Raw genomic sequence first — 21,871 nt, 5'->3', positions numbered from 1 at the left:
GAGGATTAAATGGAAATATTGCTTCTAAAATGTATCACTAATATTCCTCATAAGAAAACATTGACATTATAAGTCACAATTTTAAATGTACTTAGGAAAGTATTAATCATGCAGAATGTATGTTGACATCTAGGGCATTAAAGTATATTATAAAATATGTAGGGAAGAAATTGCCTATGACTATCCCTGACAGTTATGTCTCTATCATGGTTCAACACTAGAGTGAGAATGGGTTAAGCATTTAGGGTTAACAGTTCATTCTGTTCTTCACTTACGGTTAATAATCAGATATAATAGGTCCTTTAAGTAATTTGTTTGTTAGGCAGAAATAACCTTTGCTCAATGTCAAATTTGAATACCATTTATGTGGGTTCCAGGGACATTGAAATATAATTTGACATAAGTAATATATTAGATATAGATTCTAGATTTATAAGGCAAGGGTGTTTTTACTGGTATGTACTGTATTTTCCTCCAACACAAGACTGTAATGAAATCTTAAGCAGGCATTAAGAGACATAGAGCTTAGTGTCCATGACGTTTATTTAGTCAGTTTGTCTTACATTCACTTTGGCCTTGTCCCAAAAAGACCATATCTGACAGGGGGAACATACTCTTTCAATAAAGGATAGACAGACTGTGCTTATAAAACCAACGCATCCATTTTTACATCACATAAATTCAACATCTGTTTATGTCACATTATATACTAGCCCTATGGTTGATTTGGTATCTATCATCATAATATATGGCAACTGTCTGTATATCTAATAGGCTAAGTGGGAAGGGATAGGGTGCACTAGTTCAAGCATGCAACACAATATAGAAAAATAAAAGTTCTCTATAAGTAAGTCCGCATGTACAGTATACATCTGGATTGTCATCTATGCCTGTATAAAACATGCATTTGATATTCAAAGTAACATCACAGCTTTATTCCCCCTGTGCATTAGCAATGGGGTTTTCAACAGTAACAGAAAGAAACAAGCAAAACAATACAATAGTCTACTGTCATCTGTCAAATTTATTATTTAATATTGCTGCTGAATTTCAGAAAATAGATGAAATATGGAGGATTTTTACTTTTCTTATTGCACCTTTTCTAGTGGAGGCTTCTGTCACCTTTTTTTGCATGAAAAGTTCCACAGTAGGGTATTAAACTTATCTATCACCATGATGCCACCAGGCCAAGTCAAATCTGTAGGGACAGGCAACTCCACTTACAGTAAGCATGCATATTTTTTTGGGTAATTTTTATCAATGAACATCTGCTATTTGAATATATCCATGGTATAACCTAAATATTGTACAATGGAACAAGGTAAAGAAATTACATCTCTATGGTGGCAGACTCTCCATCAGAAAAGTTACATAGTGCACCTTTTTCAATTTGGCCCAATTTGTGCAACCTTATGAAAAAAAAAATCATCGCCAGGACCAAAACATTCATGAGGTCTTGATTGTACCTTGGCTTGACAGTAGTGTTTACAGTAAGTGTTTCTACAGCATACTCTAACTATTACATCACAGTTCAGTTCACTGTGGTCTAGTTTTAGTTTATTTGATGTACATTCCTGAAATAGAACACGTCAATCCCTGAGACATTAATGATCTTTTTTTCACAAATATTATCGTTTACTCCTCAACTCGCCTTTTCAGTTTCCGATGTTTGAATTTCTTTTTCCATCGCTTTTTATTTGAAACTTCCGTCAGATGATTGTTCATGTGTTCCTCATCTTGTCTATCTTTTTCGTCCTTGTACCATGGGCCCCACACCCCTCCGTTAAACTGTGGGTTGGAGCGGAGGTCTTTAGCTGGATAACGCACCGGCACTGCAGTCTTATTGTAATGTGCTAGGCGCATTAGCATCTTCTTGACAATATGCGGGTACCTTTGAGAAAGATCCACCCGCTCATATGGGTCTGCTGTGATGTTGAACAACCACAGAGATTTCCCCCTATCCCACCGTATCCTTTCATTATGATAGCGATGGGTTAGCCTCTGGGTAGAGAAAGTCTGTGGAGGCACCCAGTCACTATACCCAGGTACCCCAGTTAGCAGTTTCCAATGCCCAACCCGCAAAGCTGCCTGGACCGCTGTATTCCATAGTCCATACCCCGCTTTCCAAGAACCGTTTTTTGCTTTGATATAAATCGGGTCAATATTATGTAAAATGTCTTGGCGTGGAGATGGGCGACCTTCACTGATAGCTTCCCAAACATCATACCCATCCAAGTTTAGATCTTCCTCCAAGGTACCTTCTGCAAGAGTCACCAAGGTAGGAAACCAGTCTGTTATGTGGACCAAAGAACGACATTTAGTCCCCTTGTTCATCAATAATGGACTGTGGACAAAACCAACTGCCTTGATGCCACCTTCCCAATATGTCGCCTTGCTACCTCTCAAAGGCCAGTTGCTACCACCAGCTAGCGGTTGTCCTCCATTGTCTGAGGAGTACACTATAACTGTGTTGTCATAGTAGCCATAACGCTTCAACGCCATCGTCAAATTGTGGATGGCTTCGTCAAGACAAGACACCATGGCGGCGTACTTCCGTCGTATTAAGTTCGGGATTCCTTTATAGCGCTCGAGGTATCGCGCCGGAACTTGCAGTGGAGAGTGAACTGCCTGAAATGCTAAGTAAAGAAATAGCGGTTGCTGATTAGGGTTGTGGTTAGCCAAGATGCTAATAGCTTTTCTGGTTAGCATCATAGTCGAGTACATTCCGTGATCCTGGTCCCAAGCTGCCTCCTCGCCTTCGTACAGGTCGTACCCGCATATCCCTGTACCTTCACATTTGTAGTGGCTGTAGTAATCTCCACTTCCGAGCAGAGAGCCGAAGAAAGTGTCGAAGCCACGTTGAGTAGGTAGACAGTTTCGTTTGTAGAAGCCAAGGTGCCATTTGCCGACCATGTGAGTGGAGTAGCCGGCCTGCTTTAGCTTCTGGGGTAAGGTGACATTTTCCAGAGGCAGGCAGTTGGGCTGAGTTGGTCTGATGATGGAGTGTTGAAGGCCAGTATGGATTTGATACCTGCAAATGAGAGCAAAAAATAAGTTAGTATTTTTAATAAATCCTTACTTAAATTCTGCCATTCAGATATAAAAAATAGGTCAATATTGATAGAATTGTCCTTGACTGTGAGGCCAAGTATACCAAGTTGAGACCAGGGTAAGTGCATATGAGAGTTACCAGACTTCCAAAATTGGCACACGCTGAATGCCATTTATTACTTTGTCCAACTGTATGCCAACATACTCTGTAATCTACACACCAACTTTGTGGAATAATAGTCTGAGCCTGTTCTATAAGTGGCCCAATGTTTCACTGGGGGCACATATATGCTGACCGGTATTCAAGAGAGTGAGCCATGTGCAGTTCTGAAAATTGTTTAGGCTGCTGTCAAACCTACAGTATATACTTACGCCTTCTTTTGCTAAACTATATGTGATCCTTACCTTCCCATTGACATTCATCTTTGACAACTGCTGCTATCCTCTTGCCAGTAGTGTTTTGTATTCATCACAATTAATACACTATGCCAGAGCTAACTATTATTATGCTATTCGATTAATCTAGCATTCTTTAGTTTAGTTTAGATTCCAACATGAGTATAAGGAGTATACTTACAACCAAAACAATTGATTTTTTTCATAAAAACCTCTTATCGCAACACGTGCTAGGTTCTGAAGTCCAGGGGTCCAGATTATGATGATTTGATTACTTAATTAGACCATTATCTCAATTGATTGGTTGCTATTAATCAGTTACCTTGTTTCTGTCCTAGTTCATGCAGTTAATTAATTGAACAGGCTAACAAAATGTTGTATTCACATTAATTAACTCAAGATATTGTGTTGCTTAGTGCAGTTATAAATAAACATTATTTTGATGTCTACATAATAAACAAGTAGTGAAATTAAACAGTGAGTCACAAAATGGAACATGCTGTGAAACAACTTACAAACACTTTGCAAGATGCTGAACTCCCAAAAAGCAACTCTTGCATGACAGTAAAAGTTTCCATATCCAGATTTGAATTTCCCCCAATAAAGAAAACTGTAATTCTGTTCAACATCAGTTTATAGTTTTAACATGCTACCGTATGTCATTCCAATCAAATAATCTGGATGGAGTAGCCAATAAAAATCCATAAAGCCTAATAAAGCTCCAAGTGGGTTTTTCCTGCTGTAACAGCCCATTAGCAGACTACCGCTACAGTAAGATTCATTATATTGGCAATGACACATGTGCACTTTATTCAATATGACTCTAATTACGTTGAAACAGCTCCAAACGCAACACATAGGAACTGAAACTGAAGTGCTATAGGCTGGTGTATAGGCTAAATGATGGCTAACAGCGCGGTGAAATTAGCAGGACCACATAGAAGGGCTGGTGGTCAGGTGAGGCCCGTAACGTAAATAAAAGAACTGTCAGTCAGAGCGTGGACAGGAAACAGAAGGATGAATGAAACCGCAGCAGTGGCCATGTTGGTCAGGTAAGGGCAAAGATAAAAATGTCTGATATGTGAAGGAATTTAGCACCCCAGTGAGTTTGACATGAAGCGTAACCACAAATTTGAATGGCACTGTATGCTCATTCAGGACTCATTATGGTCAGGGATGGTGTATAATGCTTTTTATAACTTCAAAAGAGATCTCAAAAGAGCAATGTGCAAAGCGTTGTAGACAGCTAAATAAATTGGTTATATAATAGTTATAACTGCATTTTTTTCCCCACTGGCTACGGATACATGCACACCCATCTGATTATTATCTGAATAATTTGAGTGTGCATGTAAGACCTGCCAGTGTTCTGACTGGAAAGATATATACATTTTAACTAATACTCAAATCCTTCTCATACAGTATATCGATTTTGTTGGTTATTCAAACTTTTATCATTGCTTTTTTGAAACTGGATACAATGGCAGTTACTTACGTGGGTGTAGTAGAGCCACACAAATGTAAATTTCAACTAAACCAATGCAGTTTACTTTTCACTTTTTTAAGAAACTGCCATCACTTTTACTTTTCATTATGTCTTGCTTAAAAATGTAATATCTAGGGAGGCCAGTGATAAGTCCATCCATTCATTTTCTTCTGCATATGGCCAGTGGTAAGTCAAGAAGTTGTTAAAATATTTTTTATGTGGTAATATCAAAGGCAGTTAGTAACTGAATTACTGTCTTGTTCCAGCTGCCAACCATGAGGATATAGAGCATTTACCCCTGAATTATAAAGAAATCCTATCTTGACTATAGTGATATGGACTCAATATACCTTGGTCTTTACTCATTTCTAATTCATAATCAGAACCTCTTATTTCAAGTATGCCAAGCTGCAATATGATCACACACCACATTTCACAAGCTTTTTAAGGATTTTCACCTCTCATGAGATCAACTGTGACATATTTGGCCTGACACTGATGATAATAAAGCCGTATTTATTTAAACTGTAGCTGACTGGAGTGGCCCACAGCAGCGCACTCAGCTGGGACTTTGAAAGTTCATTAGTTTTGGAGTCGGGACGTCTGCTTTTAGTCAAAGTCTAAACCTCCAGAGTGAGAACACATGCCTCTTCACCACCTCCTCTTCGACCTTGGCCTAAGCTCACTGGAGATCAGCAGAAAGCCTGAAATAAAACCCGGTATAAATGTTTTGTTAAAGATCTTGCACCATGCATTATTTAGGAATGCTTTTAATTGAATGTCATGTTTTATAACTTCACTGCGATATAGTGATAAAAATGTAACTGTGATCTCATTTACGTAATAATTTGGTATAATTTTGGTCAATCTCCCTAAGGCTTTGAATGAGTGACATATGAAAATTCACCAATCATAGTGCAGTATAAATATATAAAAATACAAAGTGTAGATGAACTGTGATAGAATTGAATCTTAATGTAACTCTAAAAAAATTGTGGTAGAAATTTGTCAGCAAATCTAAAAAAATTTAAACAAGAATGGATGGTCCAATGTAGATTTTTTCAGCCAATATGGATATTCAGTATTTGTAATGCTGCTGTGGCCTACAGTCAATATTTGCCAGTATCGATATAAATAATTCTCTGATAGAAGTTGTTCCACTTTTACTTAGAATGTGTAAACATACAGCCAAAAAAAAAAATTCTACCAGATATATTTTGGGAAAACAATATTGTAATAATATTAGTACTGATATATTGCCCATCCCTCACATATTTTTCTGTTCATACAGCACCATTATTGCCAGCAGAGGGCACATGGAAGCTTAAATGAGGTTAAAACCAATTATCGTAACAAATAGTTGTGATCTTTAAACAATAACATGCTGAGCCCAATGTAAGTGTACGGGCTTTTAAAACATGCAAGAGCGTGACTTCATAACATTATCATGTGTTGAGAGAAAGAGAAGGACTGAATATACATAATTACTCAAACGTACGAAAATTAAACAATACAGACCACTGGTATTTTTGCCATGGAAGAACAACATTCTAACAGAAATCACAATGAAAAAAAATCTGTTTAACATAATGGAACATTTCAGTTTTTAAGTCAAGTTAATTGTGACTCTGCAAAATCCCCCTTATAGTCTTTCAAATTTGTGTTTTGCGGTGCACCACACTACACTAATGTCCTTGGTCCAAAACATTTCAAACAAAGCAATAAAAACCATGATTTAGAGAGTGCTTAATGAAAACAGAACAGCCATACAAACATCCGCATGAACCAGGGCATTAAACAGTTACATGCAGGATACAACAAAGTGTGGAGGAGAGATGTAGAGTCAAACAGTGCAGAGAGCAGAGAGGAGACCTAATGAAGCAGTAGTGATTTAGAACATAGTAAACATGGGCTTTTAACATTGTAACTTCTGATCTAACTTCTGATGGGGTGTCTGTCACCTGCTTCGCTCCAGGACAATGTTATACCTTTGCCTGAAATGGTACACAAGATTGGAATGGAATTAACCCTTTCTATCTTTATTCAACTACAGGTATTTTACTGCCCGAAAAAGATGCATTCTTCCTGCACCCATAGTGATAGGGGTCACCTCTTTACGGATATGACTTGTAACATGGTCAGGTGGCTCCACCTGCTTTACTCCATGGAGAGAGAGACATTTAATGCATTCAAATCTCTGTGGAGCAGGTGACAATGAATTAAATTTTCAAAGCCATGTTCTAAAACTGATATCACTACAACTTCACTAGGTTCCCCCTCCGCACTGTTTGACTCCACTAGGAAACTTAAGTTAAGTATAAAGTCACAGCATAGCTGCACCAAACCTGTATTCTGGATGGAAAAACTAACCTCTTCCTCTATTGCCATCTGAAAAACATCAGTGTGTGCCAGAGCTTAAGGGCAAGTTGTTTGCTATCATGCCCCCTGCTGTGGTACAACATGTGGCGAAGAAACCTTGGGGAAACATTTTATTGAAATTACAAAGTTTACAAGTTTGGCAAAAAATAATGAAAGATCTGCTTTTACTAATACATTTGGTCTGTGATTAATCTTTAATGGCATAAAGACAGCTTTGTGGTCCATCCTCATGACTAAGAGGTTACATTTGGAAAACACAGATTATTATTTACAAATTTCAACATTTCATTTCAGAATAAAAACATATGATTACATTAACTTGTTTTCTCGGAGTTGTCAGTGGTGTCTCATGCTTCTAATATTCCAGCATTCATCGGAGGCTTTCATGGTTGACAGACAGATATGTACACCAGGATTTTGCCATTGGAGAGCCAAGTTCACGACCCTCCTGTGTGGGTATCAAAGCACTCTGGTTCTGAAGTAATCCAGATATGGTTAGCACTGGTGGTCGCAGGGCCTCATGTACTGGCTTGACCTCCTCTGATCCTCACACACTGAGCTGTAAACTATACCCCCTTCAAGATGAAACTTTCAGATGGAGCACACTTGAGTTACAAGTAAGGTCTATGGAGAAGGTAGCATCAGTGGAAATAGAAATACATGTTTGATTTTGTGCTAGTAGAGGTTGTAGTTCTTGTGTGTTTTAATTCTGTTTTTTGCTGAACTGCAGGTATAACTAAATATTTCTCCTATTACGGGGCCGTACCCAACTGTTGTCCATGTAGTCCCAGTATGGGTTATATATATTGTAAAAGCAGCTCTTACGGTTAAAATGAGACCACCGTATGCTATTTGCATCTAGTTAAAATCCAAGTACCGGGAAGTACACAACTAGCATGCTCGTTTTTAATTACTGGCAAAACTCTGGTCTCTGAAAGTTGAAAGCGCTTAAAAAGTCATTGTGATGCATAATTAATAAGATGTTAGGAAAGTGTTAGGTGGGAATAACTTTTTGAGGAATAACTTTGGACCCCTGCAAACACATCTGGATTTCGTGTAAAGACAATAAAAACAAAATAAAGTTAGTTTGAGAGAGTGATAAAAAGAAACAAAGGTTTATATGGGTAGATCATTTACCCCTATTGTAACATGGAGATATCAAGTCCAAAAAAGGGTTGTGGAACAGATTATGAGGGCAGAAAAGCTCACATCGCACAAGCTTGCTGTTTAAGCCTGAGCACTATTTCTTGGTCATTGTGCTTGAAACTGATGCTTAAGTAGGGTTTATATTTTATTTCCTTCCATAAAATGTAGAATTATGTGAACATATTTACTGCAGTGCATTCTTTTATGTCTATAGCCTTTTTTAGCAACAAATGCTAGTAAGACATCAAACACACACAACCTTCCTTTTTAGGGTAAATCTAAACATTGTTCTCCATAAATGGGTCCGGATTTTGCCAACCAAAGAACATGCATAAATTAGTCTTGTTATTTTCCCATAATTGTTCATATACCACAATTGCCTGCGTTTTTCTTAACACACTTGTTCTTCAGCCATTCTCCATCAACTTTCCATTAGTGAAGCAACCCAGATCTGAGGATATTGAGGTTAAAATCCCTTTGAACATTCATGTGTTTTAAGCCTGCTTGAGTTCTGACCCATTAAGAGGCTCTACATACCGCAAGGTTACGGCCGTGTAATGAGAATGTCATACTAACGCGCCCTATAATCGGGCCACAAATCACTCAAACCTGCTTCATGCCCCAGTGGTTGGTGCTAACAGTATGTCTGGGTTGTTTCTGGTGAATGGGGGTTAAGTCCTGTGTTTTTTGTGGGATTTGGGGGCAGGTAAAGGACAGTTGGGCAGTGTTGTTTATGAGGTTCTGAAATGATGGATGCTACATTGGGACGACTGGTCTCTGGAGGTTGATGAGGTTGTTTGTGAGAACTTTGAAATATGAATGTGCAAAACAGGTGAACGGTTTGGATTTGAAATAATTGCAAATGCAGATATTTAGGACAAGGACACATAGACACTAAATAGGGATAAGAAAAGAAGCAAGCCAAATAATACAGTTTTGGAATACACATGGATCACAATTGATCACAACGGGAAGCTTCATACTGCTTTTAAATTGTAACTCAAGTTATCCTCTTCATTTTTTTTTAGTTTACACTTTGTTGTGATTAGTTAAATGGCATTTAATTCCTTCAAAGCATGACTATGGCTGACGAATAGGAGAAGTGGTTGGGGAGTGGTTGGGAGTCGGGGATACCACACATTGAAGGGTCAGGTACAAAGACATTACAAGAGAATTTGAGACAGTAGGATTTGAACTACAAGCCATATTTGAATCTTGTAAAAATAAAATAACTTAAAGGCACAATATGTAACTTCTTCGCTGGGAAGTCTGCCACCTGCTTGTCCCCATGGAGATGCTATTGCTTTGCCTGAAATGTTCCACAGTATGGCATTGTGCTGGAGTCAACTGCTTATCTCCATGCTTATCTCCATGGATTGTCAAAAGTTTTGGCGAAACCAATAAAATGTCCATGGAGACTAGCAATGTAAAAGTTACATAGTGCACCTTTAACCTGACCCAAATCTAACATTACTAATAATATGCAAAAAATCATGCTTGACAGTGTTCTACTATGAGTCAGTCTGTAGGTGTGGACAGTGAATGAGTGATACTGGACACACGCTGTATATTTACTTAAGCACTGAGCCAAAACGCCAACAAAATCATACACGCTATTAACTGTACTATCACCCAGAGACTACACACACATGCAGGGCAAGTGTACTGGATACTACTACAACTATTACTGCAGTACTTCTCCCCTCCACGTCAGTGCACATATGGTTCCAATAAACAGTTTTTGCTTGGACCTGTACTTCATTAAATTGAGAGCTGCGGGGCGATATGTCTAGTACTGGGCAAGGATGTTCACTATCACTTAAATTGTTTACATGCACAGTCCAGTATAGCTGTGGATATGGGCTTTTGAAGATTGGTACATGGTTGTAAAATGAGGGAGATTTAGGTTAGGATTTGTTCAAATGGGGCTTTGAACTTCACGTATATGTACTGAGAGTTGTTTTAAATCTTAATATGCCTTTTGGATTGGAATGTTTTGATGGTGTGTGTGGTGACAAAAAATACAGAGATATCATTCAGGATTTGCCAGGCAAGAACATTCTAGGTAAAGCAAAAGCATGCAAGAATAGTAATAAGTATTGTAAGTAAATTGCTTTACTGGACAAAAGGAATCTAGTTACCTGTGCAGACATGGCATTACCTGCAAAAATGGACCGCCCTATATGCCTATGAATCAGCACTATACGAGTGAGTGACTGATTTGAATGAAGTGAGGGTAGATGGACAGAGTGTGAGGTTACTGGTTCACTTTGCTTTTAAGACCCCTCCTCTCCCTCTCTATATGTAGCGTATATGCGGTTTAGGCTAATGTAAGAGTGCAGTGTTGGGGATGACAGAGCAGCTTTTGGAGAACTGCTGCTATCCCCCTGAAAGTGTTCGACTGTTCCCTCTGAGACCTAATGGGCTTTAAGTATCTCCACCGGTGATGGATGAAACTCAGGCAGTAGAGGAGGGGAGCAGGGCAAGGTAGCACTGCTCACATTTAGCACACTTGGCACACAGTTAGTACAAAACTTGTACCACAGGATTTTATCTAACCTATAAACAGTTACTCAAAATGTTAAAGGCGCTGTACCTGATTTTTACTGTCTTTAAAATGTGAAAAACAGAACAAGTTTATTTTAAATGGTTTGCAGTGGTCCAGAGTTTTTCCCTACTTACCTAATGCATTCTGCACATCCTAATTGTTCACTGCTTTGCTGTCACGGGGAAGCTAACAATAACTAGCATGTAAACGAGCTATTCCTGATTATCAGATAATGAAATTCTTTACAATTAGGTTCAGACAGTAAGCAGCTGACATATTTTGACCTCAAAAGCTGTTAATAAAATATGCAGTGGGGCAAAACTCAGATTGCTCAAATACATGGGAAAAAATCTGATACAAGGCCTTTAAAAATGAAGTATGATGTTTAGTGTTAAAATATATAATGCGGTGCCAAAGTCTATCTATGGAAGCCTCACTGAGACAATTTGAATACCAATTGACTATAATTTCTATACAAAAAATATTTACTAAGCACCATTTTTTGAGAAGTTATATTGTAATGTACACACAATTGCAGCAACAAAAGGAGTAGACAGAACACATTTATCACCAGATGATCACCATGTGTACACTGTTGTTTGATATGCAAATTGTAGCTTAAGGGGGTATAGGGCGCAGCGTGTGTGTACAGGCTCTGTTACTGATTCCAGAAAAAAGCGGAGTTGACAAGTTCAAAAACATCAATCACTGCATCTATCCACAATCATGCCAACCACATACACACATGTGTTCACTCTTCACTGTTAGCTGTAGCATTAGCATGGACCTCTGACCTTTCTCTTGGCCATACATCTTAAGCAAAGATCAGTTGACAGCCAAAGTACAAGACCCTGACTTTGACTAAAAGCCTATAATCACATCAGTGCGACCTCTACACAGAACGTTCCCATGAACCCTGGAAGACCTTTACCTTAACAGTATTTGGGGCATAAATATTATATGGTCAATGGTTTAAATAGAATTATATGGGGCATGCAAAATAACAATAGAATAGTACTAGGGATTCCACAATGTAATGACTAACTGCTACAGCGCCGTATTTCCATTATGGTTAGCACTTCCAGTTAAGCACGTATCTTATTAATTTCAATAGAGAACTATGAAAAAGTCTTGAAGATAAAATATTATATGAAATAAATTGATTTGTGTAAAATGTTCAGTGCTCATGGACACCACCAACTACAGCTGCAAAATCACAATCTAATCGAAACTGCAATTTTAATGGACACATTTAACATATCTCAAAGGATTAAATTCCTCTACAAACTAAATATCCTGTCTTATTTTACATAAAAGCTACTAACCCTGTAGTTTAGATCTTTACAAACATGTTCTGAAATATGATGTGTGTATTAGTTTGTCAGTTCATATTTCAGTGTTTTTGTCAATACTCCTGAATGTGAACTTGGAACAGAATCCTATTATCAAAGCATAAATCCCAAATCTATGCTTGTCCGAAAAATCGCAATCATAGAACCAGAATGGTAACAGTGGTGCACTTGGTAACTTATAGAATAAGGTCAATATGCATGAGCCCATTAACGATGTGAATACAGTTAGTAACTATAGAATACTACATTAAATTATGTAAGTCAGGATTCACTAAATAAGCTAGTTAAGGTCATCTTTCCACATGCCAGATAGGGGACCAAAAATGATAAATTCTACGCAGCAAAAATTATGCAACCAGCAAGATCTAAACACAGTCACCAGATCAGGAGAGCTCCCTTGGGTTCTGTATTTTCAACTACTAACACAAAACCAGCTCTTTGCTACAGAACAGTACTATTGTGACAGGAGCAACGTTGAGCATTACATTGCACTCAGTAATGTCATACAGGATGTCATGGTATGGCACTGCAACTATTCCAATGCCACAAAACGCCATCGCCTATTTTAGCTCACCATTTGATATACTTCAAAACATGCAGCTCAGGTTGGACCAATATGGTGGCGCTTGTTGTCGCGCTGATCTATGCAATTTTGTTGACCAGTTTTTACATATGACAATTAAAGCACTTTAAGACAGGATATGTTCTTTGCAGATGACATTCTATTATCTAAATAACTATAACTGCAATTTCGATTCGATTGACGTGTATTGTGCAGCCATATTTTTCATTAAACAAAAATGCTATTTTTTCTATATCTATATCAATTTTAGGGATACACTCATCCAGCTTTTCCAGGTGCAATACCGATTCTGATACTATGGCTTTAAGTATCAGCTGGTGGCAGAGCAGAGAGTATTTATTTCTTTAAAACAAAAATAACATAAGACAAAACTGATTCAAATATGTTGTAGCTGTTATTTATCCCACAAAACAGCCTTGCATAAATAAAGTTTAAACATTATGAGGCTTTCGAAGCCACTGCATTACATACATTTAAATGCCCAATCAGAATATCTGCAGAACCGATATTTGGAAGCCGATATCCGATCCAGCTAATTTTTCTGGATCAGCGTCAATATCAGAGTGGTCCATCTCTATTTCTCCTTCAAATATTCCTCATAACCACGGAGTTTGAGTTGAAAGGTTTTGCTTGTAACTGATTAAAACCCTCCTTAATGCTGACATAACTGATACTGTATCTATCCTATTATCTTGTATAATTAGCCAACACCTTTTCTCCATCTCCAGTTTCTTGGGGCCCTACTTATACATGATGTAGAAGATGCTATCAACAGCCCGCAGGTCATGTCTCCACAAGTTTGTTAAAGGAAAACTGTTTGACAGAGCTGATATTTTCCATATGTTCCCAAACTTCCAATTGGACCACATTCTCCCAGTATAGTGAGTGTGTACAAAAAGTCCTGCAGCAGCTTGTTCATGTATACTAATGCAGTGTAGACCCAGGAAGTCTACACCCACTCATGACTAAGGCTATTGTCATGTTAGATATTTGTGGTCAATGCTATGACATCCGCTCTTTCACTGATTTATTGTCAAATATGTATGGAAATGTGGACAGTACAAATATTTATGTAGGAATCTTTGTGTTGTAATAAAGTTGTGGAAAAAATATGTGTCAAATATGTGTCAAGTAGAAATGAAACTATTGATTTTTATGTCACATACAAACAATACATGCCATCAGAATCCAGCCTTTTCCTGATGTATTGTCTAGCATGTAAAAAATATCACATATCACACATCACCATAACAACTTTGTCAATGCTCAATCTAGGCTCTATAGCATACTATCTTTCTGTCCTTAGGCAAGACACTTCACCCACCTTGCTTAATATGAATGAGAATGAGTGATTGGCAATGGTTGGATGGCGCAGATTGGCAGACTCGCTTCCGTCAGTCTACCGCAGGACAGCTACAGTAGTAGCTTACTACCACTGAGTATGGAGTGGCTGAATAATGGTTTCTCTTTGAATTCAACTAAGAATCACCACAAATCCATTATTATAGAGTTAAGACTGGTATAATATCCATAAATACTAAAAGGATTAGGCTGCGTTAAACATACTCCTTTAAGAGTATATCATTTGCCTGGAAAAAGGTGTGTATTTCCAACATTAGACTGAATAGAAGATGCATGTTCCTGGCACACTGAAGATTTTATGTAACCAATCTAGGTATATAACGAGCAATGCAAAAACAACACATTTAAATGAGGTATGGCCTGCAAGGTGCCTGCCTTTTTAAAAGCACACAATGTTAATTCCTTTTAGAAAGACTCCTAAGAGTGCTAGTGTGTTTCTATATGACAACTAGCTAAAAATAAAGCCCTGTAGCAACCATCTCCAACAATATAAAATAGTCTACAATAATAAAATGTTTTGACACTGAGAAGCATGCAGTGTATCCAGATGCTGACAGTAGGCATGGTAACCAGCCTAAACAGACTCATTCAGATGTAGTGATTTACTGCTGTGTGTTAATTCTGTACCAGGTAATGTTTGCCCTGGCATGTTGGTACAGGTTGGGTTAAAAGACTTTGTTCTCCAATATTTAGTCTGCTCTAGTGATGTGTTCACACGTGCTGCTTCATGGATGGATGGAGCTCCTATTACTCAGTTCAAATCTCAAACAAATGACATCTTCCATTTACAAATATAGGCTTAAGTTTGAGACAGCAGGTGAAAAATGGCCTCATGAAGTAAAAGTATACAAACAACTGATAATTTTGATAATACAGCATTAGATCAGTGAAACTAATATCTTAAAGACTATTGAAATTAAGGCTTATTCAATCTCCATCCTTCAGCCATTGTTAATAGGTAAACCAGTCAGAAGCAGTGGACATATGCACAAGATAAAAACATAGTAATTGTAGTAATAGCTTTAGAGATAGGCAGATATATCAGTCGATATTTGCACTTTTTAGCGTTTCATCTATCAACCTAAAATCTCCAGCATAGGCCAATATTTAGTTTTGGCTGCCCTGCTGCCTAAAGAATTAATTTAAAGCTTTTTTGAATGCTTTAGTGTGAGAGAAAATTGCATAAAAAACTACACTGCTCTCATAGGTTTATGGTCCAAAAAAAATAAATGGTTGTGGTTGAGTTTGTAGTACATTTTAACAGCAGAATTTGGGGAAAATTATCAAAACTGAAAAAACATGAAAAAAAAAAGCATTAAAAACCCATATTGTTGCTCAGTGCTTACTAATTTAAGATACAGGGATGATTATTTGAGTCCACTGAAGCTCCAATTAGGGTCATCAAAAGTATCAAAAATCAAATACTAACCATTATTAAAACTAGTATCAAAACTAGATACTCATTTGAACAAGTATTGATACGCATTCCCCGGACAGAAATGAACCATGAGTAGCATATACATACACATACACATAAAAAAACACATAGCAATATGAATTTCATGTTGGAACTCACATTCTATTGTCTAAAGAAAGAATGTTTTATTATCATCATGGTATTATGATCAGTATTGAGTATTGAGTCTATTTCTTAGTCTCGAAGATTTTGTATCGTGACACTAATCCATTCAAAATATGCAATTTGCAGTTGGGCTGTGCATCTATTAGAGTTTATGACAAGAAACTACACCGTACAATGGATACACCAAAGACTACTCATTTGTTCACTAGCTTAATGTTGAAATATTCAGAAATGTCATGTAAATTTGAAACATATTTTCTGGGTTTTACTAACACAAAAAACTAGAACTGTAAGTGCACATGCAAATAGTGCTGATAATAATGCTTACTGAACACAACAAGAGACAAATGAGTCCCAGCTGTACAATCTCTGATGAATGATAATGGCTAGCAGCCTTAACTGTTGCTTGTGAAACCTCTGTGCATGCATAGATACACAACAGTGTTGGCAGCTCTGTTATGTCTCTATAAACAAACAATAAATAATGATAAAGTATTCCTTAGTATTCTAACAGAAATATTTTTTTGCTGATTTATTGGCTGTAACTCAAACTTTGAGTTCCTTGTCAGGCTCCTGTCCTCATTGTTTGAAAACAAAGTAATTTAGGATTAGTCCAACTCCAAGTCAACAAATTCTCATTAATCAAGTCCGAGTAACTGAAATAAGTTTGAGTCTGAGGCATAAGTCCAGACAATTTAAGCAGAGTTTTTACTCACTGTGACCAATTCCAAGTCCAAGTCCTATCCTAGCCTATTCCAAGTCATCTTTCCTGATCCTTGAGTCAAGTCACGAGAATCATAATCTCTGGAGCAGAAATACAAACTCCACACTGTTGTGGCACCTTACAACAATTCACACAACACTCAAAGAATATATTATATGTGTTTTTATGGCTTTAATTCCTTCATAAACCTGCATTTTCACTCAACTTACAATAATATCTACATTTGGAAGCCACACTTTGTAAACTACATGTCTGTTTCTAATGAGGCATTTGGGCACTGGAGCTCCCTCTGCTGTCAGCAACGGAAATTAACAATGAGAAAATAAAGTAAGTCCTCATCCCCTTTGAATGCTATGCTAATAGAGCCATGCATTCGTGAACTAAATTTTACCACAGAAACAGTTCAGTGATGGTTTATGGACATAAAAACTGAGCAGGAGAATGTGAAGTTTTACCTGTGATGAAACAATCCGGGAAAAATGCGAACAAAAAAAGATGCCTGTGGATAAATGTATTCATGAAACAAGTGTCAATGAAGCAAAATACAACTTCAGGTATGTATTTGATGATAGTTAGCTTAGCTTTTGAAGTCAATCATTTACACCTGGATACTAAGACTATACTCACTTTTATGAGCATTTATTCCCTGTTACCTACGTGGCACCTTTTCAAACTCAGAGAACATGGGTGGCTGCACTTTGCTCATTACCTATTCGGACCTGTGCCAAACCCGCACTATATACTGCCAGTAGGATCGGTCCACGGGTGCTGAGCTCTGGAGCAGATGTGGAAGAGGGGTCCCGCTGGGCACACGGGAAACTGTTGATACTACTCAGAGTAAGCAAAAACTACAAAGCCAGACCACATACCCCCCATCAGGAGTGGAAGACCAACCTTAAGGTTCCTGTCATCCGTTGGGACCAACGCAAGTACTACCACAGCTGCCAAAAGTATAATTTCACAGTCGATGAGTCGTGTAACGGGATATTGAAACTACTGGGAGATTGAAGGATTGGGTTGTCAGGAGGTATTCAGGCACTCCGGTTTGATTCTGGTCATGTGGGATGTATAATGGCTGTGTGAGCGATGATAGTTATAACAATACTTTACATTTCAGGACATTATGCACAATTTCAGACAATGGAAAAGTGGGTATTGGAGTCCAGGAAAAACAAATACTGGCTCCAATAGGTTTGCACTAGCTATAAGTTTTATTACAGTTGCGGTTAAAACAGGGAGCATATTTTACATCAGGGTATTAGATGCATACAAACTAAATAAATGGTTGCAAAAGAGGTTCAAAAAATGCACATGCAGCATTTTTCCATCTCCTTTGGAAACTGGAAGTGCTTTACATCAGGGGAAAGGACCACATCCAAGTCTGCACACACTGGAGGCAACACAAGTAAAGTGTCTTCCCTAAGAACACAGCAACAGCATGGAGAAACTGGGATTGAACTAAGAAATGCTCTTACAACTGAGCTACTGCTGCAAACACAACAAAGACATCTGCCCACTATGCAGGCAATAATTGCATGCAGAATTTTTACACCAGATGCCCTGACAAAAACTTTAGGATGTGTTACTTAGCCTAATACCTGGCTCTGGAACTGAGTGTACTCTGTGACACGAGTCCATAGTATCGAGGCATATTTTTTTATAGTTTTTATGATGGTGTTACGTCGTATTATTATTCACCAAATGAGGTAATTACAGCTTATTGCAAGATTACGTTATTATGTTGTCATTACGTCACTGACAAGATCGAATAACATAATGATTTGTAGACGATAATGATTTAACTGTTCTAATGGAGTTGTCTAGACTGTTGAGTTACCTGCCGGTCATGAGCTGGCTGCGGGACGGGCTGCACAGCGGCTGAACGTAGTAGTTCTCCAGCTTGACCCCCTGCGACGCCAGCCGGTCTATGGCGGGGGTCTTGATCTCGGAGCCGTGGTACCCGACATCTCTGAAACCTTGGTCGTCCACGAGGATGAAAATGATGTGCGGCTGCGTGCCTCGATTTTCCCACGACATGTGAATGCTCCACGTCTGCGAGATGATGAAGCCCAGCAGCAGAGCCACCGGGACCCACGCCACCAGCGGCATGCTTCTGGCTCACACTGTGCAAGTCTGCGTGGAGAATAGCGCGAGACTTGACGTGCAGTACATGTTTAACATCAACAAATTCTCGAGACGTAAAAGTGTCAGTGAAGTCATCCACGTGGAACCGCCTGAATCCACTTCGAGCAAATCAAGCCGCGCGTAAAGTCCAGCCCTCCTTTTAGCAATGCTGATTGTCAAAGAATCTTCAAATCACAGAGGGAAACGCATGTTCGGCTCTTGGGATCCATCCCGTGCCGAAGTGGGCTGTACCCGAGAGTGAACGGTTAAATCCCCGCTGGACGTCCCGCGGAGGAGGCTGGTCCTCTCTCCAGCCCGCTCCGCTCTCCTCTGAGCTGAAGCTGAGTGCCTCAGCACCTACAGCTGCGCTGCGTTCAGGGACAGCTAGGGAAGACTAAAACTTAAGCGGCCAATTACGCACAAGTTTTAAAGTTTTTACTTTGACGTGTCATGTTAAAAACATTTATGCATATCTGATCCATGTTGCCACAATTAACACAAGTTTGCACAAAATTCAGTAAGTTTTTCTGAACTATTAAAACAATTCTACAATTCTACAATTCTAAGTCACCTACCAGTAAGACATGATTGTTTCAGTATAAATTGCTTCATCTGTCTTTTTCATGTTTGCATTATTAATTTAGGTGGTTGATTTTGTCCTTTTCTGTGCAACATTCAACAGACTAGATCACCATTATGTATTAGGCCCAAGATCTGACTAATTTCACTCAAAACTGAAAAATTACACATTGATTAATTGTTAAAAATAAGTAACTATTACAAATATGTTTGCATTGCTTGTGTAACCACTTATAGATTACAGTTTTGTGTATTGTCTAATGCTACTTGTTTAAACAAGCAAAATGGATTTTCATTTTTTATGTCACTAAAGGTTACACCCCAAAACAGCACACAATATCCATGCAGCACAGATGTGAGTGATGACATACAGGTTGCTCCCAGGACACTCTCCACACTGTCTGTCCACTTGAGCTCTGCAGTTTTCTTTGGTCTGATGAAAAGTGTGTGTGATTTGTGTGTAGACCCAAGAGAGACATCCATAAATGACTAAAGCAGAGGCGTGCGCATACACAGTCCCACCTGAGAGGGAGAGGGAGGGAGCCTGCAGAAGGAGAAGAGTGATGACTAAAGATCAGGTTACACCAGAGCTGTGAGCAGGTTAAGGTCGTCAGGAGCAATGGTTCAAGTATTGTGCTGCAATCAGACTTTATCAATTATAGTAGAGGAAAGTGTACTGCATATGTGTATTGCACATGGAAAAAGTACAGTACTGCTGTTAAAATTGTACTTAGGTAAAGGTACGCATGAAAATTACTACTAAAAGAACAATTTTAATAGTATCAGATCAGTCTTTTAAAACGTGCTTGATTAAACGTATTAAGTTGTATTTATTAGTTGTATTACTAGTTGTATTGTATTTCAGCATATTCTCTGAGCTCTGTTCAATCAGAGCAGGCAAGGCAGTGCTGTTATTATTTGTACAGAGGAGCAGATGCAGTGCAATGTAGAAGTGGAAGTGCATGTTTATAAATCAACAAAAAAAAGTAGTAATACACCCCCCCCCCCCCCCCCCCACACACACACACACACACACCCACACACATATATACGCACACGCAGACAAAATTGTTGGTACCCTTCGGTTAATGAAAGAAAGACTCACAATAGTCACAGAAATAACTTGAATCTGACAAAAGTAATGATAAATAAAAATTATATGACACTGAATTGAAAAGCTTCTAAAGAAATTAAAGGTGAACTTCAAGCTCAAGTAACATCAGTGTCAGATCGCACCATCCGTTGTTGTTTGCAGGTGACATGCCACCTGCAAAATGTTACATACTGTGCCTTTAAGTAGGAGTTTGTAGTTGAAAATCCACTCACCCCAATTATTTGACCTTGTGCTCTTTAGCGAACTATTATCATATGTATGGCCTGCATTGCTTATTTTACAATGCACATATTTCATTCATATTTTGTAGAATTTATTCCTGACAAATTCTCAATATTTGATTGCTAATGATTTTTTTAACTGCTCTCTGCTCCCAGAATGTTGACAATATTTTATTTGTTATGATGTTTTCACTCTATGCTTAACATATTTGCGCAAGCCTCTACACCTTCAACTTGTGCACACATACATAAGTACAACATATACAAAAACATCTTACCATGTTAAAATAATAATTATAAAGCTCTTACCGATACTAGATCTATTGTACATGTTTACTTGAATTCATAGGATAAATATTGGACTTGAGGGGCGTGAGGTGGTTTTGGGGGAGTGGTTAGCACTGGTGGAGTGCTACATAAAGACAGCTAATGTGCACCAATGAATTAGAGCCGAGGTGTGACAGGGGCCAGAACTGTGGGGCTCTCAAAGACCCTCACATGCTACAAAAACTTAAGACATGTGCGCAAGGAAAGTTTATGGAAATGCAGTGGTTATTATAGCTTATTGGGGGCCCTATGAAAAATGCTTCTAGGGGCTCCCATTTCTGAAAACTTCAATGAACTGAACAAAGTCTAAATATATGTAAGGCTCGTTAAATGTATAAATGCTAAGCAAACATCGGGACAATAACCTGATATGTATTCAGTTGATGTTCTGTTTTGTAAGGGTCCTCTTAATAAATTTGGGGCCCTCAACATGTACCTTGCAGTCTGCTAACAGCTAGAAACGCCTCTGTTTGATTCCCAAAATACTTAATGCAGACCTGTTATGCAAAATAGACTTTTAACCATGAAAAGTCTCATTTACCCTCTCAAAGTTGTATTTGGACTGATTCGTGCATGACTGAGCTATTTTTGATCGCTTATTTTCAAGATGCCATATTGCTGATCAATCCCTGGTTTCACCGCCACCAGAATACACCCACTGCTCTCTACTTTCTTCGTTTTTCTGTTTTATTTTTTTTAATCTGCAGCTATCCATAGGTTGGGCCGACAGCTCCACAGCTCTTTGTTGTGGTGATGTTTACGGTGATGTGAGCTCCCTTTGGGCACCGCAGTTTTCTAGCATAGAAGTCAGCAGAGTTGTTTCTTTTATTAAGTCATTTTAGATTAATATTTTAAAGTGTGCAAATTAGTAAATAATGATCCACATAACTATATAGC

At 38.3% G+C, this 21,871-nt stretch overlaps 1 protein-coding gene across 1 annotated transcript; it reads right to left on the bottom strand.

Annotated features, from left to right (window-relative positions):
- Positions 1 to 527: 527 nt before the first annotated feature.
- Positions 528 to 19,065, bottom strand: arsj (arylsulfatase family, member J). The gene is made up of 2 exons (XM_033983492.2): positions 18,447 to 19,065; positions 528 to 3,031 (listed from the first exon to the last, which is right to left on the bottom strand). Exons 1-2 carry the CDS (start codon positions 18,716 to 18,718, stop codon positions 1,636 to 1,638), a joined length of 1,668 nt encoding a protein of 555 aa, XP_033839383.1. The 5' UTR covers positions 18,719 to 19,065; the 3' UTR covers positions 528 to 1,635.
- Between the last annotated feature and the right edge of the window lie 2,806 nt (positions 19,066 to 21,871).

This window comes from Periophthalmus magnuspinnatus, chromosome 18 (assembly GCF_009829125.3).
Source record: "Periophthalmus magnuspinnatus isolate fPerMag1 chromosome 18, fPerMag1.2.pri, whole genome shotgun sequence".
Taxonomy (NCBI): Eukaryota; Metazoa; Chordata; class Actinopteri; order Gobiiformes; family Gobiidae; genus Periophthalmus; species Periophthalmus magnuspinnatus.
The sequence above is the reverse complement of the archived record's forward strand: the minus strand, read 5'-3'. Positions and strand labels throughout refer to the sequence as shown.